The sequence below is a fragment of the Agelaius phoeniceus genome, chromosome 1, assembly GCF_051311805.1.
Source record: "Agelaius phoeniceus isolate bAgePho1 chromosome 1, bAgePho1.hap1, whole genome shotgun sequence".
Lineage (NCBI taxonomy): Eukaryota > Metazoa > Chordata > Aves > Passeriformes > Icteridae > Agelaius > Agelaius phoeniceus.
Window position 1 is genome coordinate 26646077 of NC_135265.1, and position 22170 is coordinate 26668246.

Here is a 22170-nt window from a genome sequence, read left to right on the forward strand (position 1 = left end):
CTAAATTAGAGATCTATGTTACAGCTATACCCCTTTCACAATAAGTTAGCCCCAAAACATTCTCTACATTTGTACATTACATCTGCATTTTGACAAACAACAGGCACAGGCTTTTACCCTCCAAGTTGCTTAGAAAGTTTGAGACTGGATGTTTTTCAGGCCTTTGTTCCTATTTAATCCCTTTGGGGCAGAACAGTAACACAAAGGAGTTTTTCTAACCACAAAGTTTTAAAGTTAAGTAGTGTGGGGTGTCTCAAATGTCTCATCCTATATGTTGTCTTCTCCTATTTCTGTTCTTACTCATTTTAGAGTGTTTTGGCCAGTAGTGGTTTTTGCAAGTGAGGATAATCTAGATTTTATCAGCTCACCACTACCCAAAAGCAAAGGTGCTACTTTCCTCCACTACAGTGAATCTTGCTTTGCTCCAGCTCTGGTGTTTGCTGGACTTGGTCAATTGGCTCAATTCCCAGAAGAAAATGTGTTCATAAGCAGAAAGTTTGTTTTTTATCAGAGTCGGTGCAAGGGAAATGCCTTTGAGTGAGGGAAACAGAAATTCCCTTTCTTAATGGTGGTGAGTGATTAGATGAGCTCTTGTGGTCTCACACAACATCACCTTTATTCAGGCCACAATTAAACATGACTGATCATATTGCCTGCAAAAATAGTTGCTCTGTTGAGAAAATCACCCTGTCTTAGGCTAGCTCTGTATGTAGCTGGGCTGATCTTTTGTCACCCTGAAGGAGGGCCAGTCCCCTTGTCCTGCTACAGACTCTTCTGCTATTTAATTTTTCTGCAATTTTGTGAACTTTCTTCTGGGTTAGTGTTATGCTGTTCTAGGAAGGTGAATTGGTTTGAAGGACTTGAGTGGTGGAGCAGGTATGGCAAGAGGGAAGACAGAAGTGGGAGGTATGAGTAGAAATGCATCCTTTGTTTTTTTGGTGCTGCTCAATTGGCTCTGAGTGTCTCATTGCTCACATATCTGATAGGGATCCTGGTCTGCAACCAGATCCCTATCAGATGTGAGCAAATTCAGCCAGCAGCTACAGTTCTTGTGGTTTGGAGAGAGGAGGGGACACCCTAAGGAGCCAGACTACCTTCAGAATGGATGAAGGGAACAGCAGGAGCAAACAGCTGAGAGTGGAGAGGAAAGACAAATCACAAATTCTGGCAGCATTTGGCAGCCACATACATTTTCTGCCCTGTTGCAGTGTTTGTGTATGTAAAATTCCAGGCACAAAATCTGTTGTCCTCACCTTAAAGGAGGTATGAAGGAGATATGAAGGAAGATATGAAATCAGTTATCTTTGAAATGTGAAATCAGAAGCTATGTCTTTGGGGAAGAACAGGGTTCCATCTTGTTTATGGCCCTGGATTTTTTTCCTTCTAGTTTTTTCTACTTATCAGGCTGCATGATGATTGTGAGCAAATTGCAGTGTGATCTGAATACAGGACATGTTTCTGAGTAGAGCACACATAAAGCAGTAACTGCATCATGGAAACTTAATTCTCTCTTGTTTTGTGAAAAATTGTTAATGTACCGCAGCAGCTGCCTATCAGATACAGGAGTACAGGTCTTTGTGACCTAGAATTTCATCTGCCAGCTTGCAGCCAGTTGAATCAGTGTGTGGTAACACAGCCCTTTGTGCAGAGGATGGGTTGGTTCATTGGTTGTGTAGGGAGGGATCAGGGTGATATTGTTGGTCTGTGCTTTTCTCTGAGTAGTGAGTTCAAGTAGGAAGTGACAAGGAGCATGGCTAGCAATGGGTAAGAATATCAATATGACTGTTTCAGACCTCATCTTCACAAAATTCCTCGTGTTCAGGGTTCAGGTCAGTGCATCTTAAACAGAATTTACAAAAATTGTATGACCTCACCTACTTTGTTAATACCTGAAAGAAATTAAAATACTTGGATGGATTCTTTGCCTTGACCAAGCCAGATTTTAGATTTTTCATAAAATTGCTTTATCCATGGTATTTTTTCAAGCCAGTCTATGGAAGTAGCTAAAGAGCTGTCATCCAGACTAATACTATTTGCATCCACAGAGGGCTCCTTCAACACAGCAGTGCAGCATTGTGTAGTAAGTGCTCACTTATCTGATTCCTTGGGGCTGATGGAGTGAAAATGAATGCAGCTTTCTCATGAGAAGAAAGCTAAAGAGAGAAAGTTGCACTGTTGAACCCTTGAAGAAAAGGAAATACGTATTAATCTTTAGTTTCCTACAGACTACTGACAATAATAAAAATGAGCATTTCCTAATATAATAACTTGTTTGGGATTTTTTCCCTATGTTTAAGAACGTCTTCATGTTTTTGATATGTGAGGTCTAGCACACCTTTGAAACTTTCCATGTTGATTTGTCTTATGTCTGCAGTGAAGAGTACATTTAGATCTGAAATATCTTGCTTTTTCATGGTGGAAGGCAAGACTTACTCTACCATAGGGTGTGCTTCTGCAAGGCAGCTTGACTGTCTGAAGAAAGGCTAACTGCTTCTTGCTCCTGGCAGCAGGATTACTTTCCATCACCCATGTGCCAGCTCTGCCAGCTCATTTGATGTCTCTGATTTAGCTCACAAAACCAGCAGAAAACTAACCCAGCAAAATAGGGAGTATGTGTTTCTCTTTTTGTTAGCCAGTTCAGTGAGCTCAGGTGGCTCACAAGCACCTGGGAGAATTTGGGGGCCACCACAAAAGAAAGAGCTGGAGCACCCGTGCTGAGAGGAGAGGCAGGACTGCTCCTGTTGGCAGCACTGAGCTGTTAGCCTGACTCAGCCATGTTGTGAAAGCTCACCCTTAGGTAATAATGTTCACACTACAGGTTGACTGACAGTTCTTCAAATAGTAGCCAGAAGGGAGTTACCAGCTGTACCCAGTTTGTTTTTGTAGGGTGGCCTTGTCTGTTTTCAGTGTGCTGTGTTTTGAAACAGATACTTATTCTATTCTAATCGTGTTATTGCATGAAAAAGTTCTGCAGAAAAATTACATGTGCAGGGCGGACCTGTCTGGGAACTTGGTGTTGAGCAAGTGGATAAGGAGCCACAGAACCTGGAAAACTTTGTACTTTGGTTTCTGGGACAATTTGCCTGTTGCATTTGGAGGGACTCAGAAACCCTTGTACTTCTATTCTGCTGAGTGTTGCCAGCCTGAAAGCCTGAGGCAGAGTGTGGTCCTTCATCTTTGAACATTGTGAAGTTTTTATCAGAAGATCTGGTAGCCTCTGTTGATGTAGTTTACCAGTTATCACCATGGATCTTAAGTGCCCCTAAGCCTGGAGTTCCATTGAAGCCTTGGCTGCAGAGTTTGAAACCCACTGTGGCTCACCCCTTCAGCTCCCCAGGGCCTCTGCAGAAGTGGTGGGTGGTTGCCATCTCAGGAAAAAAAGAAATGCTCTTTTTTTGAAAGCTGACCATCTGCCTTTCTGCTCTTGAAGCTGGCATGAATCCTACGTGGGTGTTTTGGTTTTGTTTTTCTTACGAATTGAAATGTTTAATATTCAGCTGGAAAAGTCCATTTCAATGCAGAGTTTAGGGAAGGCACTGATTTACAGTGTAGGCATAACTTAACACAAGCATTTCTAGCCCTCAGTTTCACACCATGAACAGCTGATAATAAAACAGCTGCTCTGACCTTTCTTCAGTTTCTCCATATATAAAAAGAATATGGTACAAAGTCCTGGCAGATTTTCTTTAAAATGAATTATTCAAGTACTGCACAATTATGTTTTTTTCTCTTTGCTCTGTGGGCAGTGTTAATGTCACTTTTTGGTGTACATGCAAACATTTGGGCATTTCACTGAATAATACAGGAAAAAACATATCAGCTGGACTTTTACATCTGTTGCTCTTATATCTTTGTAAATGGATATTTTAATGTGGTGAGGCTTTTTTAGACTTTGTAAAGCAAATTCCTTTGTTCAGCAATTTTTATTCATCTCTTTTACTCCTCCCCAAAATAACTTCTGCCCTGCTCTTTGGATACTTTAAAAGAATTATTCTAGTTCTTTTTTTCTGCTGATAATTCTTTTTTTTTTCTAACAGATCTGCACTACTATGTTTGTGTAATGCAAAAATGCAATTGAATAGTTAGAAAGGTTTTAAAGTAATGAAGCCAGACATACTAAAAATCTGTGAATATTTAATACTATTTATGTTGTTGCCATTGAAACCAAGGAATCTAGCAGTAATATGTTGAAATGAACATTTTCATTTTGTTTACACACTAGTCAAGAGTAATCCAGAAGTTCTGTGGTATAGTTTCTTCTACAAAGCTGGATTTAGAATAAAGTTCCTAGAAATACTAAACCAGCTTAAAGCACAAAAATAATCAGAAAATAACACTTTAATCCTAGTTAATCCACATTATTGACCTATGTGCTCTAAATAAATAAATGAAATTAGGTAGTCCTTTAATCATTAGTGTGGAGCTGGTTATTCATGACAGAGGTATGATCCAAAATTCAGCTACTATGCAGGTTTTTGTCCTTTCTGAGGACATGTTAAATGGATTTATGTTTTAGTTTGTGAGGAGACTTGGTTGATTAGTTTTAGATCCCTTTGTAAGTCTGAGATCAGAAGATGTTACTAATACAACAGAATTAACAGTGTAACCCAAAAGTAGTTTTTCAAGGAGTTATGAAGCAGAGATACTTTGTTATTGAATAATCCGTTGAGGTTGCTTTTGGATGTAGGTTTTCCTTTTAAAAAATACTCAAAGCCTCTCTGTACCAATTTTAGGTATGTTTATAAAGTTGTGCTTGTCACTACAAAAAATGCAGAGAATTTATGCTTTTTAAAGAAAAAACCCCATGCTGTTCAGAAATAGTCTGCAAGCATATTTCAGAAATGCAAAAGCAGCAGAGGATGTACCATAAGGTGTTCTGCTCAGAATTGACATTATATAGTCACAGTGACGTAAGATTTCCAGGCTGATGTCTAGAAAATAACTTTAAAAAAAAAAAAAGTAGGGAGGGAATATTTTTTTGAACCACAGTATTTGTAAGCCTTCTAGTAGAATCTTAGGTATTATGATATAACTTTCTGCATCAGTTATATCGTGCCTGTATGGCATGCAGACATTTAAGTGTCTTTCAGGGTATCTCTATAACTTTGTGTGTGGTCTTTATGTTTTAAATTAATTCTGCTTAATTTTGTTTCAAAATTAGTGGGGTTTCCATGCCTCTGAGAGGATAGTAGCATTTGGGTATGAAATGATTATTACTTTGGAGATTTCTCATAACTATGCTGCATAAAAGTTAACTTAAATGAGTGTTCTGTCCTATTATCAATTTTCTCCCATGAAGTATTAACTCAGCCTTCTGGTACTTTCAGAGTTTCTAGACAACATGACAAAAGGTTTTTAACAAGTAATGTGAATGTTGTAGGCAGCTGCTCACTTGAAGGCTGATTATTGGCATGAGGCTGTCTGTGATCATGAGTTCATCTCAGTGCATCTTGGGACAAAGATATAAGTGGCCCTAATATGAGTTGACTGATTTGTAAAAATTTACAAATTTTTAGGTGGGATTTTTCCTCTCTTCCTCTTTATAAAAAGAGTGTTTCTTGTTTCAAATAGCTGAAATGCTATCAAGAGAATAAAACACAACGTCCCCTGGAACAGTTTATCAAGGATCTCCTTGAAGATTTCCTAGTCCTTCTACCCTGCTAGAACAGCCCTGAGCATTTCCCTGCATTATTACAGTGGCCTCCCTTGTCTTCCCTTCATTCACAGTCACCAACCACAGCAGTATTTGCCAATTGACCAAGCAGGCCAAGAATAACAGAGCAATGGGTTTTTCCTTCAGCTGGGGCATTACTCCTAGTCTCTTTTTACTATCCAGCTGTAGATGGTTATATTCTGTAAATTCTAAATATCTCCAAATCTTCTGTGCCAGTTTCAACCACATTTGACAATGTTTTCCTATGTTATCAAGGATACAAGACTGGTCATGTAAATCTAATTCCATAGGAAACCAGCTTAAATTTGCATTGTTTGTTTTCTAATATAATTTACATTTATGTAACAAGCTTCATATGCAAATATCAGGCTATCAGGCCTCAGTTTTTGACAGGCAAATAAATTTAATGCATGTTGGACTTACTGAAATGCAAGTTGCACAGGGTAACCAAGACACTGTACAGGCAGACCACGCAGCAGGTTTTTAAGTGCTAGGAAAATCTCTGTGCTCATCAGTGGGCTTCAGCATGTGCTGTTTGCTTTCTGGACAGGATTGCCTTTAGAACCACATAATGAATAAAGCAGGAGGAAGAGAGTCCTAATGCTGTCGTTAAGTGAGGATACTGAAATAATGTTAATTTCATAGTGGAAAGTTGAATGTTACAGTACATATATAACTTTGAGAAACAACTGAGCCTGTAATCTGGGATAGGTTTGATAGGTTGGATTAACTAGTGACAAGGAAATGATGCTGCTAAAACATGTTAAGGGGGAGGTTCCTTGTCAGCACTACTCTGTGTGAGCTGTACTATTGTCTTCCTCTGAGTTTGTTGTTATTACTGATGTTTTCCCAAAGCCTTTTACCATTCATCAGGAACTGAAGTGGTAAAGACTTCTATTGTTTTGAGATTAAACTTTCTATCATCCTCACAAGCAAAATAAGAAAACGCAGGAAGGATTGTGAAGATTGTGACTGTCATATTCTCTCAAAGGTAAACAAGAGAAAGTTAGGCAAGAGAAATATAACAAATAAAGGGAAACAATGTTGTTTTTATCTCCGTCCCTTGGAAAAGCAAAGAGGATCTAGTGGGAGACTGTAATCCTGGAAGAAAATTAAGCTGGCAAACTGAGGCTTCTTTTGCACTTGTTGCATACCAGCCAATTGATACAGCAGAGTTGGATTATGTGAAGTGTAGACATCTTCCAGGAAGCAGATTTGGGAGTGAAGTGGAAAGAGATTATGTGAATTAACGCTAAACTGTTCTAAATATCTAAAAATGTAAGGGACTTTTTGATTTATTCCTAGTCTTAAGAACAATGTACTTGTTCTGTGGGATGATTCAGCTGGTCTAGCTGACCGTGACAATCAGGTATCACTGAGTCTAAAATAAAAAGAGAACAAAACAGTTTATAAAACTTCTCAAAAAAGTAGATTAAATGGTCTGCTTCCTCAGAAAAGTGTAATTCACTTGGCCTTGGAAGGTTACATTTGTTTTGATATGGAGTGGCTTAACACTCCATATCAACAGCTGAAATGACAGCTGAAGTGAGTGACAGGAAGATTTAGAGGTTTTCTAGGAATGTCAAGGACTGTGACTTAGTGCATGAAGAGACTGGCCTATGGCATCTGATCTATACCTTCTAGGCAGATTTGCTGATTTTTTTTTAGGGCCAATATTCATGATAAATACCAACATGCAATAGATATGCTGGGGGCTTGTCCACACAGTATCAGCTGAACATTGGAAGAGCAGTGAATAGTTTTGAGGTTTCCCTCAGGCAGTGGCACAAACACACAGATAAGCACAAATGTTGGGTCAGAAGACTTAGAAGATGTACATTTATCTTGTTTAGCTTTCTCTTTCAACTTTTTCCGTAAAAAATGACTGAACGTGTCATAAGCCCTTACTTGGATCTATGCTGCTGATTGCTTCAGTCCTAAGGTTGTATTGAGTAGCTGGTAAGTCCCATCACTTGCTCATTCTGATAGCACAACTTGATAAGAAAGGTGTGGCAGTATCTAAGGTAATGAAGTCTAGAATAGCATTTCCAAATAGCAAAATGGAAAAACAAGATCTCTGGAAAGATATGCTATGGTGAAGGAGTTCAGTGTTTTGGTGGACTGCTGAGAAAGGCTGGCATGCACATATAAAGGACAAAAATTACTTTCATGGATGCATCACACCAGAGAATCAGAGTGAGACTAATTCCTGGCATTTCTTTATGCTTGACATGAAAGTCTCATAACCTAAAACTAAAGAAAAGTAACATTTCATCATGAGGATTGTGGCTCATGGACTAATTAATTCTACAGCTTGCTTTGAATGTGACTGTGAACCTGATGTAACAAACAGTAGAGGGATAGATAAAACTGAGAGATGAGAGATGCTGAGCAAGCTCCTTCTTTGGAGCCTCAAAATTCAGCTGAACAAACTGAGGTACATAGTTTCTTTCACTGTTAGCCCTGCACTGAAGTGGAGATTGGACTGGTGTGATCTCCAGGATCCCTTCCAACTAAAATTTTGCCACGAAACTTTGACTTTGGATTCATCAGCTTTCTGGAAGAGTTGGGCACTTGTTAAAAGAGAGCCTTTTCAGTGGGGGTCAGAGGAGTTGGAATGATTTAGCCTCAGTGAAGTGGTTGGAGATGGAGTTAGAGCTAAACTCTACGAGTCCTTTGTTCCAGGATTCAGGAAAGCTTTGAAAGAAGTGAAACTTTTAAGTAGTTGGAAATATAGAAAAGCACAGAAATAAAACACTTTTTGCAAATTAAAAATATGTAGATCTGGGATATGGAAACTACAGGAGCCTCTAATCCTCTTATATTGTTTCTCTATTGCTATCTTCTGAAAAGTTTTTGTTTGGGGAAACAAAATATTTTTCACAGGGAAGTTTTTAATCTATGGTTTCAGTGTGATCTTGATAATGGGACCAGGTTGAGGACACCCTGAGAGAATTGTTTAGGAAAATGGAGACTACATTAAGAATGCCTGCAGAAAGATGGGATACCAAAATCAGACTGGGTGGCAATGTGGAGTGCCACTCCCATAATCTCCAATGGCATGTGCTGTAGCTGGATTTGCTATTCTTCTTAATTGGGAAAGGACTGAACCTTGTTGCTTCATGTCTGCAAATGCAAAACCATTCAGGGTAATGTTTACCTTGTTACAGTTTTCCCCCTGCCTTTAACAAGTCAGAGGAAATCAGTTTCAGGATTCTCATTGTGGGGTTTATATAGATTTTTCTCGTGGATCATCAGGAGAATTAGAGAAGATACTGGTTAGGTTCTACCCCCTATCAAAAATTTATTTGTAGGACCTCTTAATACACTATTGAAACTCAATGTAAGGCTGCCAAACACTTGCCAGACCTCTGCCTCAGCATGGACTTAGCCAGACTTCCTTCTCACTCACCCTTATGCAGCATAAACTCTTAAACTCTTGTTTTGCTGGAAGTTGCAGCTGTGGAGAATCTTTCTGCTGATATGTTGGGTTTTTTTAGGGGATATTATTAGCTTGTTGAAATGAAACTGCTGTTGATATGAAAAGCTTTAATATGAAACCAGGATGAGGTGACCTGAAACTAGGATGACTTCATTGTTTTGCCAACTAGATATATGTTCTTATAAGGCTATAATGTCCTGGCCATGCACACATGGATGATAATGAAGATTAATATGTAGTTTTATAGCACTAATACTAGACAGAGTGATAGTTCCACTTTTAGGCAAATGGAGGAACCAACTATTCATCAATGTCCATCTGTGCCATTGAAGAGGACAGCACTGGCCAGTGCCTTATTTGATTCAGATGGATCACTGAATGATCTGTTGACCACCAATGCAAACTGTTAAATTACTTACAACTTATTGTGTACAATCCATTCATGGCAGTTGGAATAGATGATCTTTAAAGTTCCTTTCCAACCCAACCATTCAGTGCTTCTATGCTCATTAGCAAAGATTTCTAAGAGTCTTCCCTTTGTCTTCCCTGTCTTCTGTTAGTTGTCCTGATCCCATAAAATCAGCACAATTCTGTGTTTGGGGTACTGCCATCGAGGTTCCTGGCACCACCCCAGTGCAGTCCCCAGCTCACTCACTGGGTAGAAACTGGCTGGTAAGTGGAAGATGTGAGACCCTGGAAGTGAGTGCTGTAGAACCAAGCAGGGCTGGAAGAGACTGAGCAGAAACACATTTCATCCCTGCTGACAGACCTGGAGGCAGAGAGGAGAGCAGGACTTGAAAAAGTGGTGCTATCAACCCCTTTGCATGTAAGTGCCATTGCAGGGACTCCTGAGATGCAGATGTTCAGAGGGAATTACAATACTTCTTAAATACCTCCTGAGATTGAAAGCACTGTCAGTATTGATGGACTGAAGCCTGAAGTTCTGCTAGTTCATCCTGGAGCAATGTAACTTAAAATTGCTGTGTCTGACCTTTCTTCCTTATCTCAGGGAGAGAGGGGAAGATTTATGAGTAAGAAAGAAGGAAAAGAAACTGCAGCAAAACTTTGATGCTTCCACAGAGTCAGTCTCTCCTGTTTTCAGATCTTACTAATCCTCTCTTAAAACTTTTTGGCTTTTTGCTGCCAAGTAGAAGCCAGAATATTCTTTGTTCTTGCCATCTCTATGCAGGACATAGAAGATAATGACAGGCAACAAAGAGTTAAGCAACTAACTAAAGTATAATGGAAAATAGCTGTCTTCCTTTTGAAGCTGAAGGTGACATTTGAAAATCCATGTATTTGGTAGCTAGTTACTGCTTGCTGTGTTGTACGTGCTTCAGTGTCTCACAGGAGTTTTACACAGACCAGGACAAATGGCAGTCTGCATCATAAAGTACATTTACAATTGGTTTTAATTTATTAAACTGAGGGTGGGCTAGGCTTTTAAATGTTGTCTGTTGATCAAGAGACTACACAGCTTGAGGTTAACAAAATGCTGGAAGAGGAAAGAGTATAAATAGAAACACCATTTCCTTGTTGAGTGGAAGCCAAACTTGTGGGTGAACCTTTCTATATGAGAGTTTTCTGAGTTCCAGATAGGCAGCTGAATGCAGATTTCTGAAGACACCAAAACCTCTGAGTTCTGAGGGAGGATATACATAGTATATACTGAGGACTGGATTAGGTATTTCTTTCCTGTGGAACACCTGGCTGCAGTTCTTAGTAAAAGATACCAGTGGAACTTAGAGAATGGTGGTGAAAATCCAGCATCAGCTCAGTGAAAGGAGAAACGTATTTGTGACCTTTCGGTGCAACACTGATTATTTGGGCCTGGAAAAGGCCTAATATAACTGAAAAACAGCCTCCCAAGACTGAGGATTTGAAATACAAGCTTATCTGGACAGTAGGATAAATACGCCTACTACTTTCTTTTCAAACTTTAAATATTTTCCCATTGGTAAGGAAGGGAATATTTTACAGCAATAAGCATGATTGGTTTTTTCCTGATAAATTTTCCCAGCAAAGTACTGCATATTACAGATTATGCTGCTGATATTTAAACCACATTACATTTCATGAAGTGCCCTCTATTTCTAATTATTATAGACTTTAAACAGTATACATCATTTTTTGATATATGACTTAGATTTATTTTCTAGAGGAGTTTTATGATTGAAATTTACACAATGCTTAAACCAAGGAATATATCAGCCAGAATCTAAGTGGTTTTTTAAATAAGTAATTTTGTCTTTTATCCCCTGATTAAAATACAGCTTTAAAGTTGCTCTAGTTCAAACAAATTATTCAAGCAATCTTATGGCCTATATTTTTACAGGAGTTTAGGCTAGGTGATTACCATAGTCCTTCTGCCCTTATCTGTGAACATATTTGCAGTTCTGATGAATTTCAGTTCTGATGAAAGACTTTATGGGGGCACTTTCCACTAAGGCGATGATGTATTTGTGATCTTTCTTCAGAGCCAGATTTCAGTTGCTTAGTTTGGCAAAAATATGGTGATATACCTATTTACATCAAGATTGTATAAGAGAACTTGTTTTGGTTTTTTTGGTGGGGTTTTCTCCCAGGTTTGGAGGGGAGGGGGGCTTGGTTGCTCAGGGCTTTTCCCCAGTCAAAAGCTATCAACTAAAATGTTTGAAGTGCTCAAAAGGACCTACACAGTTCCTGCACCCAAAGGTCTGTGCTCTCATGGATGTCTGTCTGTCTGTCTGGTGTTTGGCATCATCCCCTTTCCTCACATAGTGGTAGGTGGGTAGGAAGACGAGATCACAGGGTTGCAGAGGAAAAGAGGAAAACCCAGGCCAGAGGGAAGCATTTGAAAGGCTGAACCTGAAGAGGAAAGACAAACTATGACTTCCACTTAAGGAAAGAGATTAGACTGTAAGTCAATGGGAAACCAAGGCAAGCTAAACAAAAAAAACCAAAACCAACCAAAAAAAAAAACCACCAAAACCAAAAACCAAACAAACAAAAAACCAAAAAAACAAAACCAAACCAAAACAAAAAAAAAACAAAAACAAAAACAAAACCACACAAAAAAATTGTGGGTGACTAAACATGATGAGTCAGCTATGGCAAGCTAGATAGGGTTGGGAATTGATAGAGCTGGGGAGGTATGTCACAGTTAATTAATTATTTGGGCCAGTAGAAATAAGGATGACTAATTGGTTGAATATTTGAGATAGGAACCAGTGAAAGAAGTACACTGAAAATACCAATTTATCTGAAAAAACATTCCATCCTGCTGGATGTCTTAGACAGTTTGGTGTCTTTGGCAGCTGCCTATCACTGCTTTAACTCCATTAACTCAAATAATAAAAATCTGTACAAAGAGTCATAGCTTATCCTTGCAGGACCATATGCCTGAAAATTTGGCAAGATGTTGGGGTTTCCCCATTTTATTATTTTTTTTTTAACAAAGAAAAATTTTGCATCGAAGTGCAGTTTCACAAAGGCACTTTGAATTGTGAAACAATACAGGTATTCCTATACTGAGCTTGTGAACTTTGGGAGCTGGATGACAAAGTTCTAAGTAAAATTTTCATTTCTCTCTAAATGAGTTGTTCTTATTCTTCCTTTCTTATGATCATTTATGACCTTTTGGTCCTGATTACAAACCAAGACTCTTTTCATCTTAAGGAAAACTAATCGCAGGGAACAAGTATATTCTGGATAGCATTAACACCTATGCATTGGGTTTTCTTAATGTGTTGTTTCATACAAAAAATTTGGAGTGCTTTCTCAGGAATGATTTGTAAAGACAAGGAGTAGAATGTTGGTTCCTGTGTTTGCTGAATCCCTGCTGTAACTTTTTTCAGTGTTTATGTAAACACCCAACTTCACCCAGGATGTCCCATTGGACTGCCCACCCAGCTGTGCCCTTACGCGCTTGGTGAGCGTGTCCAGCTCACTGCAGTCTCCCAGCACCTTCCCAAGGCTTCATCACACAGCTAAGCTCCCTGATCTAGGGACAGGGTATCCTGTGGAGTCTTTCCTCCTGCATTGATCATGGAATGTAGGACTGGAAGGGAGCACAAAAAGGTCATTCATCTTCCTTGTCTTGGCATGATTGAAACCATTCACAACAGATGTTTCTTCAACCCATCTCTGAACCCCTTTGGAGGTTAACCACTCTTAAGAGAAACCATTTTGTTAGGTTGTTCAAAGTGCTTAAATAGCCTTACTCCTGGAGAAACTGATCTAGCCTAAATTTGGTACAATTTAAATCTGTTTGCAGCAAGTGTACCAAAAATACACCTTACTGCTCTCTTTCTGTATCTGTTAACCACTTTTACACCTCCCTGAGGCAGGGTGCATTTATAAAGCTTATAATAATTTTTGTTTGCAGGCCTCTACTTCATTACAAATGTAAAATAATTGTTTAACATCCATGATTTTCATAATTGTTATTTACCTTGTTATCTTATAGGTGCTTACAAATTGTGTTTTTCAAGGTACTGGGAATGGAATGGAAGATTAACTGAATCCCCATCTCCTTCGTTCTCCCATACCCCTTTTCTTTAATAGCTCATGTGAATGCAAGTGCTTTGGAGTATTTTATGTAGAGAATTACTAGTTTACTAAGAAGCATCTTTCAACTCCAGAAAAGGCCTTGGAAAGTGTAGACACTAATGAAATTAATAGGCATCAAAGACCCGTGACAAAAGACAATGATGATGATGATTCTCTGCATACACTGCTAGGAATAATACTTGGGTATTAAAAGCAGACACAAAAATTAGATATTAGTGCTTGTTTTCATAAAAAATCTACCAAATATTGCATTGTGCTTGAGGGATCTGACCAGTCAGACCTGGGGGGCCGTGGCAGTATGGAACAAACATGCACAGACCTGAGTGCCATTGGCTTTTCAGCCTAGCTGGGCATGGGCAGAAGCTGGCTGCTGTTTCCAAAGGCTTCTGCCTGATGCATTGGCTCTAAGTAAACCTCTGAAAAAAAAGGAATAGGAGAGCCAGAACCACTGATTTAGCAAAGTTAAACTACAGTAACTTGAACCCTTTAAAGATACCGACTTCCAAAATATGCCATTACAGAAAGCAGTATGAATTCAAATAAAAATAAAACAAAAATTATGTAACTAAATTTTTAATCTTTGCCAGTTGTCTGCTCTTACAAACTATTTACTGACTAGTACTAACAGCAGGAGATAATCTGCAAAATCTTTACAGCTTCTGGTACACTCTTCCATTGACAAAGAAAATTGGAGAAGATAGGATAGGTAGATGTTTGTTTTGCAACATCTGAGAAACAAATTCTGGTTTGGTTTTGTTTTGGTTTGTTTTTTTTTTTACTACCTCTACCTTTTTAATAAAATTGATAATGTACCTTCTGTCTTAAAAATTAATGTGAAAATAATCAGTCTCTAGTTTATTGCTGTGATCTGCCCATCTTTAGATCAGTACCAACTGCAGCTTTTGGGATAGACTGAGTTGTGTCTTCTTGGTAGAGTCCTGGGCAGAGGTAGCCCCTGCAATGGGAGGAGATTAGTACCCAGCCTGCCAAGCAGTCTTTGTCCCCATACAGTCAAAACCAGGCCATTTCTCAGAATGCTTTGTCTCTCTCTCTGCACTCATGCACAGATATCAACCATGTGGAAAGGAGGCTACAAATGAGGATAGAGTAACAGTGCTTCTAGCCTGACATTGGATTGGGATGGGATGGATGTGCACCTGGTATCTCCCTTCCACTACATAGTCACACTGCTATGTACTAATGATTTGCTAATTATTAGAACCTAATGGTCCTAAAGTATGCAAAAATAGGATCCCTGCTTTTTTCTTTTCTCCCCTTTTTCCTCAAGAATTTTTTCCTTTAAATAATTGATGCAGGTTTATTCCGGGTTTTGCAGATCGCTTCTCAACGTTTTTTGTCTTTATGTTCAAAATTTCTCAGTTCTTTCATTTTCTCTCATGTTCAAAATTTTAAATATAAATGTGGCAAAAAATGAGTCCCCTTTCTCAGGGTATAATTTAGTTTTAGGAAGACTTAAGAGGTTTTCTTACTTTATGTAAAATATGAAGGATTTCGGTGATTTAAAAGGTTTCTTTTCAACTTTGGTAGGTGACACAGCTGATGATCAAAGTAGAGACTCAAAGGATAAAACTTCATTTCCGGAGACCAGACCGAGGTACAGTCAACCTTCACAGGTAGGAGACTTTTTCCTAATGCACACCTGATGAAACTTCCATAGCAGCTCAGTTAAGAAGCATGAATGTCCTGCAGAAGATGGTTTCACCACATTCACATCTTCCATTGGCTGAGTCACTCTCAGCCCTCCTCATCATCTGTCATAAAAGTAGCACTGCTATTAATTAGATGGCAAGAATATGAAGCCCACTGCTGTGGATTTGAAAAGGAAATCGTAGAAATCTGGGCTGTATGGTATTGCTGGGTATATTATTTTTATACTTGAGTTATGCAAGCATGAAACTGTAGCTAGAATGTTAATGAATTGCATAGAAGCATTAGTGTGGTGAGTAGTGATGGCAAATGTCACACATTTACATAAACCATCTATTTCCACAACTACCATTATAAGTAACATGTAAACATGTGAGTATAATAGACTGTCTTTCTTATGTGTTTCCTTTCTGTTTCTCTACTGTGTGGCTGTAAATCTGAACTTCTTTTTCTTTGGTATATTTGATACATGTTCACAGGCAAGGGCTTTCAGAATATTTCTGCAAATGCTGTACATCTTCTCCACATACTCTGAAAATGTTTTTGTATCAAGCATGGGCCTGTTTTCCATTGCCATATAGTTTTAGACATTTGCAAGGTGACTGAAGATGTTTGGCTTGGACTTTTTGTGCTTTTGTGATGGTTCATTTATTTTGCTTATCCTATCCTGTCTCTTTTTCCCACATCTCACCTTGGTACTAACAGTGTCTGTCTGTCTGTCTGTCTCTTTTCAATACTGTTTCACTATTTATTATTGCTAAGTCCCTTGGTATAGTAGAGGTGTGCGTGACAATTTTCCACTTCTAAGAGTGGTCTGTGTGTATGTGTGGCTTGTAGTCTTCTTTTCTAATTTAAAATTTAAAACTATGTCCTGTACAGAAATCTTTAATTCATTGTAAGTAATGAGTAGTTTGCCTTCTGATAATGTTAAAGTATTAATTAGTTCCAACCAACTGCAAAATTTTAGTCTGACTTTTAGATCCACATCTGAGCCAGGATGTTTTGCAACCAAAGTCCTGCAGATCTGGGCAGTATAATTAATTGATGTTGTAGTTATCTACTGGACAAATGTAGTTTCCCTTAATGTGATGGCCTTGCTGGGGATGGTGAATTGCCAGTTACTGCAGCCTCAGTGGTTTGTTCAGTTCTGTGGAATTTCAGGAAAAGAGGAACTTGTATTGATTTTAAGTTTTATGAGTTAGAGAGAAGAAGCAAAGCTTTCCAAATAAAATAGCAGATATTACAGTGAAAATGAAACAAAGATAAATTTTCACCATTCTATTAAAATACTTACATGTCACAAAAATACAATACACAAAAATACAAAAATATGAACTGGCTTGTGACAGAATCAGTTAAATTAAGATCCAGCACTATTTAGGCAATTCTTTCCAGTCTAGATTTCAGTATTTGGACTTCACATTTACTCAAAGGAATTCTCAAGTTCTCAAATTAAGTAGAATAATTGTGAATCATGGAAATTAAATGAATAATTCTGGCCATTAGGACAGTAATGTTCCCCCTTAAAATGGTGAGTATATTTTTGTAAATTAGTGGGAGAATTTACCAATTTAGAGAAACTGGAAAAGCATTGTATTACATATTCAATATGTCATGGAGACATAGCACATCAATTGAAATAATAACCTTGTTAGTATAAAAACACAAATTCTTGATAAACATAGAACAGTATGCTAAAATATAGTTGTTACTGCAAAGTGGCATCTGATATTTATCATGCAGAACTGAACAAAAGAACATTTAGTTCATCAACCACTTCATCATTTCAGTTGCTGGAAACCTGCTTTTATTTTTAAATATAAAGTTTTTCACTACTTATTAGATATAAACCTTGTAGAACATGAAAAGTGCTTTTGGAAATGTGATTTAAAGAAGAATGAAGTAATACTTTGTTCATGGATTTTCAAAAGGGAAATGAGGTTGAGTTTGATTTTTTGAAGAAATTATTTTCTTGGCTGTTTTTTGGTAATAGCCATCATCTTTAGAATTTCCCATTTTCTTAGGTACTATTGGATTTGCTTGCTGTACAATCACTGAATTGTCAAGTTCGTATATTTGCATCATCTTGTATAAATTATTTAAACCAATATACAAATAAAAGTTTACATCAAGGTGGTCTTGCTGCCACTAGGAACGTGTAATAGAACCTCTTGCAAGCCCTGCCATACCTCAGTTGGGGTTGTTTTCAGCTGTTTGGATATTGCATGCATGTAAGGGGAATTGCAGGTCATTGGAAACTCCTTGGAGGAAGGAGTCCTCAAAGGCCAACTTAAGCCCAAACATTTTGTCTCCTGCTTTGAACAAGCTCCATATGGGATGTCCTCTCCATCTCCACAAGTATGGACTGGGGGTTGGGAGGGTCATCTCCTGGTGCTGGTCAGTCCTAGAGGAGATGTGTTGTTGTCCAGCAGGGTAATGAGTGCTCTAGGCCTAATCAGGCATCTCTGATCCCTCTGAAGTTGCTTCAGGCTCATGAGCTAAAAGTCACACACACACATTTAAGTGCTTCTCTGGATTGGGTCCAAAATGGTTAGTGCTCTGCAGGGCCAAGAACTTAGATTAGACTTATTAGTGACTAAATTGGTAAATTAGTGACCATGAAATACAAAGCTAATTTTAACTGCAACACAATCATAATAGAAAGAGACACTATGGTTTTTATTTTTTTTATGCTTGTGATTTTTCCATTATTACTATACAATTTCCAGATAATTCAATCTTTATCTACTTTCATTGGGAATTTGAGGTTATAGAAAATAGCAGAATGGAAAGGTTATTGATATATGAAGAGTGCTAGAGACCCCAGTAATGTGATGGGGTTATTTTTGATAATGAGATATTCAATTGGTAATGCAAATTAGTACAACCATGTATTTTTGCCCTACTGTGAGAGCAATTATGTAGCATATCTATTAGGAGACATAAAAAACATTTTTGACAGATGGTATAGCTTTGAATTAGGATTTATGAAGATTATTGTATGTCTGGTGTCCAGGACACCTGGGATTATTACATTGATGTAAGAAACAACAACAAAAAAAATTCCACTAATGGTAATCGCTGCAGTGTTTTGTATCTCCCTACTGTCACCTTAAAAAGCAGTTCATGTTTATTTGATCTTGCACTTCTGGATAATCTGACATGTGCCCTTTAGCCAACAGATGTCAGCAGATTTAATGGGGGAAAACTGGACCAGTAAGTGTATTAAAATAAACTACTAAAATTGAAAGCCATCTTTGGATTTTAAATTAGGATTTTTATCTTGCTGTGTCTTTTTTTTTGTTGTTGTTTTTCCTTATAGTCCTACTTCTCCCTCAAACCCTTAATAGTTATTGCCTTCTATCTAAGGAGCTTGTTATATGTTTTCTAGGGCAAGAGAGAATCCCCCAAGGGATTGCTTAATCCATAATTATCTAATTTATATGTTGTTGTTATAGCCACTCTAATTATATACCTTGCTGTGATTCTTATCATCTTAGGACTTCGTTTTCTTTATGAATTGTAATAGTTCTGCTATGATTCTTGTGCCCTTTCTTTTCATAATTTGCTGTTAAAAGCTGAGAACACAGCAGATAGAAGTTCCTGAAGTAAATTTTAAATTATCTGTGATTTTATGCATATAGAAACAGGTATGCACCATTTTAGGAAAATATCTAAATAAATCAGGAATTTTTTAAAATGTTTTAATTGGCATTGACTCATGAAAGTCATCCTTTATACAGCTGCTGTGTAAAGGATTCTGCATAGATGTAAATAACAGTTTCCTAGACATCTGGTTAGGGGATGTATGAGTCAGAAAGACAGAAATACTGTGAGATATAAAATATCAAGGAAGAGATAATGAGAGTTGAGAATCCACAGAGTAGTAGTAGAAAAATAAATTCCTTTTTTACCTGTCTAGTGAAATTAACAGTTATTGCTGAAGTTGATAGACTTTTAGGATATCCTTTAGAGCAAATCAGGTGATATCATTCCAGGGCAGGAATAATATTATTGTTATCTTGTTTTCCTTTTTTTTTCCAATTAAAATAAATTACTTCTATCAGACCTATTATTCACTGTTTTTTCCTTAAGTTTGTCTGTCTGGATTATTTTCACAAGTTACTGGAAAAGGAGTTATTACTGATCATGTCTCTGTTCACTTACTGACTCTTGGTTTATGGTTCAGGGGGTCCCATATTTAAAATCACAAGACGGGTGTTCTGGGCTAGATTTGTTGCATCAGTTTAAATTCCCTACATTTACTTTAGAGAAAGCAGTTTATATTTCAAATTTATTGTGATCACTTTATTTGTGATTAGTGTGCTCTCTTTTGACAAAATCCAGAATCTATTAATAATCTTGTTGCTTAGCTCGGCTTTTTTTTTTTTTTAGAAGCTCTTATAAGGTAGAATTCTAGTCATGGCCTGGTTAGACTAATTGCTTGTCATATGTCATATTAACTCTAAGATCTTCTTTTTCATATATAAAACCTGTAAAGCATATTGGTCCATATTTTCTCTCTTCTTAATTGCATAAGTAAGCAATAATCACTTAATGAAATTATCCACTTAGAAGGGACTGGAATAAGACTGTCTGCAACGAGTCATCAAGCATATACTTTTCTCTTAAAAGAGAAGCTGGTACCATCAGAAGAAAGATATTTATGTTTTACTCAACTATCATGCATGATCATAAGCTGTAAGAAATGAAGTTTTAACATTATCTTTAAATAAGAATGACTCGTGTGCAGCCTTGGCAGCTGCATGGACATCACCTTTCTTAGCTTCCTTCATCCTTTGTGTGTATGGTAAATAGCTGGGACTTCATTGGGGAATCCATGCACAGCCACAGATGGGAAGTGCATATGAAGTAGAGCTGGCATATGATAAGAAAGGCACAGTATATGATTGTGATCTTACTGAGAACAAAGGTAAATAGCCCATTCAGCTAAAAAAAAATCAAATATTGCATATTACAGCTATTACATTTTACAACTATTGCGTGTTACAACTATTAGTGTGCAATAACATATTTACTTTGTAAAGCTTCATTATATCATAATGTTCCTATTACTATCTGTTAGATAATTTCCCAAAATATTTAGGAGGTCTTTTCATTTTAGGAAGATCTCCAGAACACGTAGACAAGTGGGCTTTTGTCTGCCCTTCCTGGACAACAACTGGACAACTCGGGGAGAAGGGGAGGGTTTATATACACATTATGTATAAATATATTAGGTATATGTACATATATGAGAAAGTCTGCTCCTCATGTCACAAAGGATTAGTTGCAGTGGCCTCACAAACAGCTTTTTATAAACTGTGATTTGTGCAAGCTACTGACCCAGGGTCAACCAGTAAGACCCGGGCTGTCTTGCAAGATTATCACCTTGTAGGCTTTTTCTCAATTCTAAGGTGAATAGCTGGACTGGTTTCTGTAACAGGATACCCAGCTGGAGTCATTCAGATACTTAGTAATCACAGCAGCATCATTAATACTATGTCCATTGTCTTTTTTTTAAAGGAAAGCATTTTATTTTTAGATATAGGGAACTTGAGTGTGAATTGAGAGATGTGAATTGACGTGGTTGTCACCAACTTCCTCTCTGAACTTAGGAAACAGTTCATTTTAAAAAATGTAATGCAGTGCTGTCTTACACTTTTCTATAGCACTTTGCAAGTGTGAAATACTGTTAAACCATTTGTGTACAGCTGAGATTTCAGTACAAAAACTGAGGAAGCCTTACAGTCTTCCAAGGTGGGGCATGAATGTTCTGTCAGGCCAGCAAATACATGTGAACACAGCAAATGGATTGGAGCAGCCCCCTCTCCCACAGCCCTGCCTGTGGAGTCAGAGGCAGTGATGCAGTCAGATTGCACAATTTGTGAGGTTTGAGCAACAGAAGACAAAATGAGATCCTGTAGGGAAAGAACAACGCACAGACATGATATATTTTCATAATTCAGTGCCTGTAGATAGCAAAGTGTATACCCACATGTAACAAGTTCATAAAATAGTATAGTTGGCCTGATTTTCAGACATATGCACCAAGTGGTGATCAAGGCACATGTATGCAGAAGCACACTATGCATAATTCCCTATTTAGTTTGAGCAGAGACTCGGTGTATGTTTGGTTTAATTGCTTGCTTATTCAGTTACATGGATTGGTTGTTTGTAGCAAGAGATGCTCAAACTAGGTGCCCAGATGTTCCCATCACATATTTTACCCTTTCTCTAATTTTGGGATCCTCTGACTAGCTAATCCCAGATAAAACTACTGATTGTCCTGTATCTCTTGCCCAAGTACATGTGGTTAGACTAAAAGCCAGTAATGCTGGTTCACTGTGCTGCTGTCAACAAATTGATCAGTTAGTCATCCTGCCTCTCAGAGCAAACCTTCTGGGCTTTCCCAATATTAAAATTGATCTAAAATGCATTGTAGATCATACAACACTTGATGAGACTGTGTGTGACTATGGTACAGTGATATTTACAAGGTGGTGCATTAGCATAAAATGGTGGGTGAAAGACCATAGGGTAGGGCAGCTGGTTAACAATTACTCTAAACAGCAAGTAAGGGAAACAACAATGTCCTTAGCTTAGCTGCACTGCCACTTTCAGAGGGAAAAGAATAACCAAACATTGAACTCACCACAAATGGCAGTGGGCAGTCCATTTTAATGAAAGAAAACATGACATGGAAATTGTCCCATTTCAGCCCAGAATGCTAATATTGGTAAGACAGGAATATGTTTTTCTGTACTTTCCATCAGTGTTGTTTGATTCTTTTGCTACAATGTAGTTCTGCTGTAATTTTTGCCTTGGAAAAAAC

General features: G+C 37.8%; 1 protein-coding gene across 9 annotated transcripts in view; it reads left to right on the forward strand.

Annotated features, from left to right (window-relative positions):
• Positions 1–22170, forward strand: part of UMAD1 (UBAP1-MVB12-associated (UMA) domain containing 1) — a 103377-nt gene that overhangs the window by 46108 nt on the left and 35099 nt on the right. For all 9 annotated transcript variants that reach the window (XR_013181349.1, XR_013181356.1, XR_013181358.1 and 6 more), the window contains one exon: positions 15216–15301. Coding sequence is in view for 5 of the 9 variants with exons in the window: in XM_077175252.1 (XP_077031367.1) it covers positions 15216–15301 (86 nt within the window). In the remaining 4 variants the exon portion in view is untranslated. The remainder of the gene's footprint in view (positions 1–15215; positions 15302–22170) is intronic.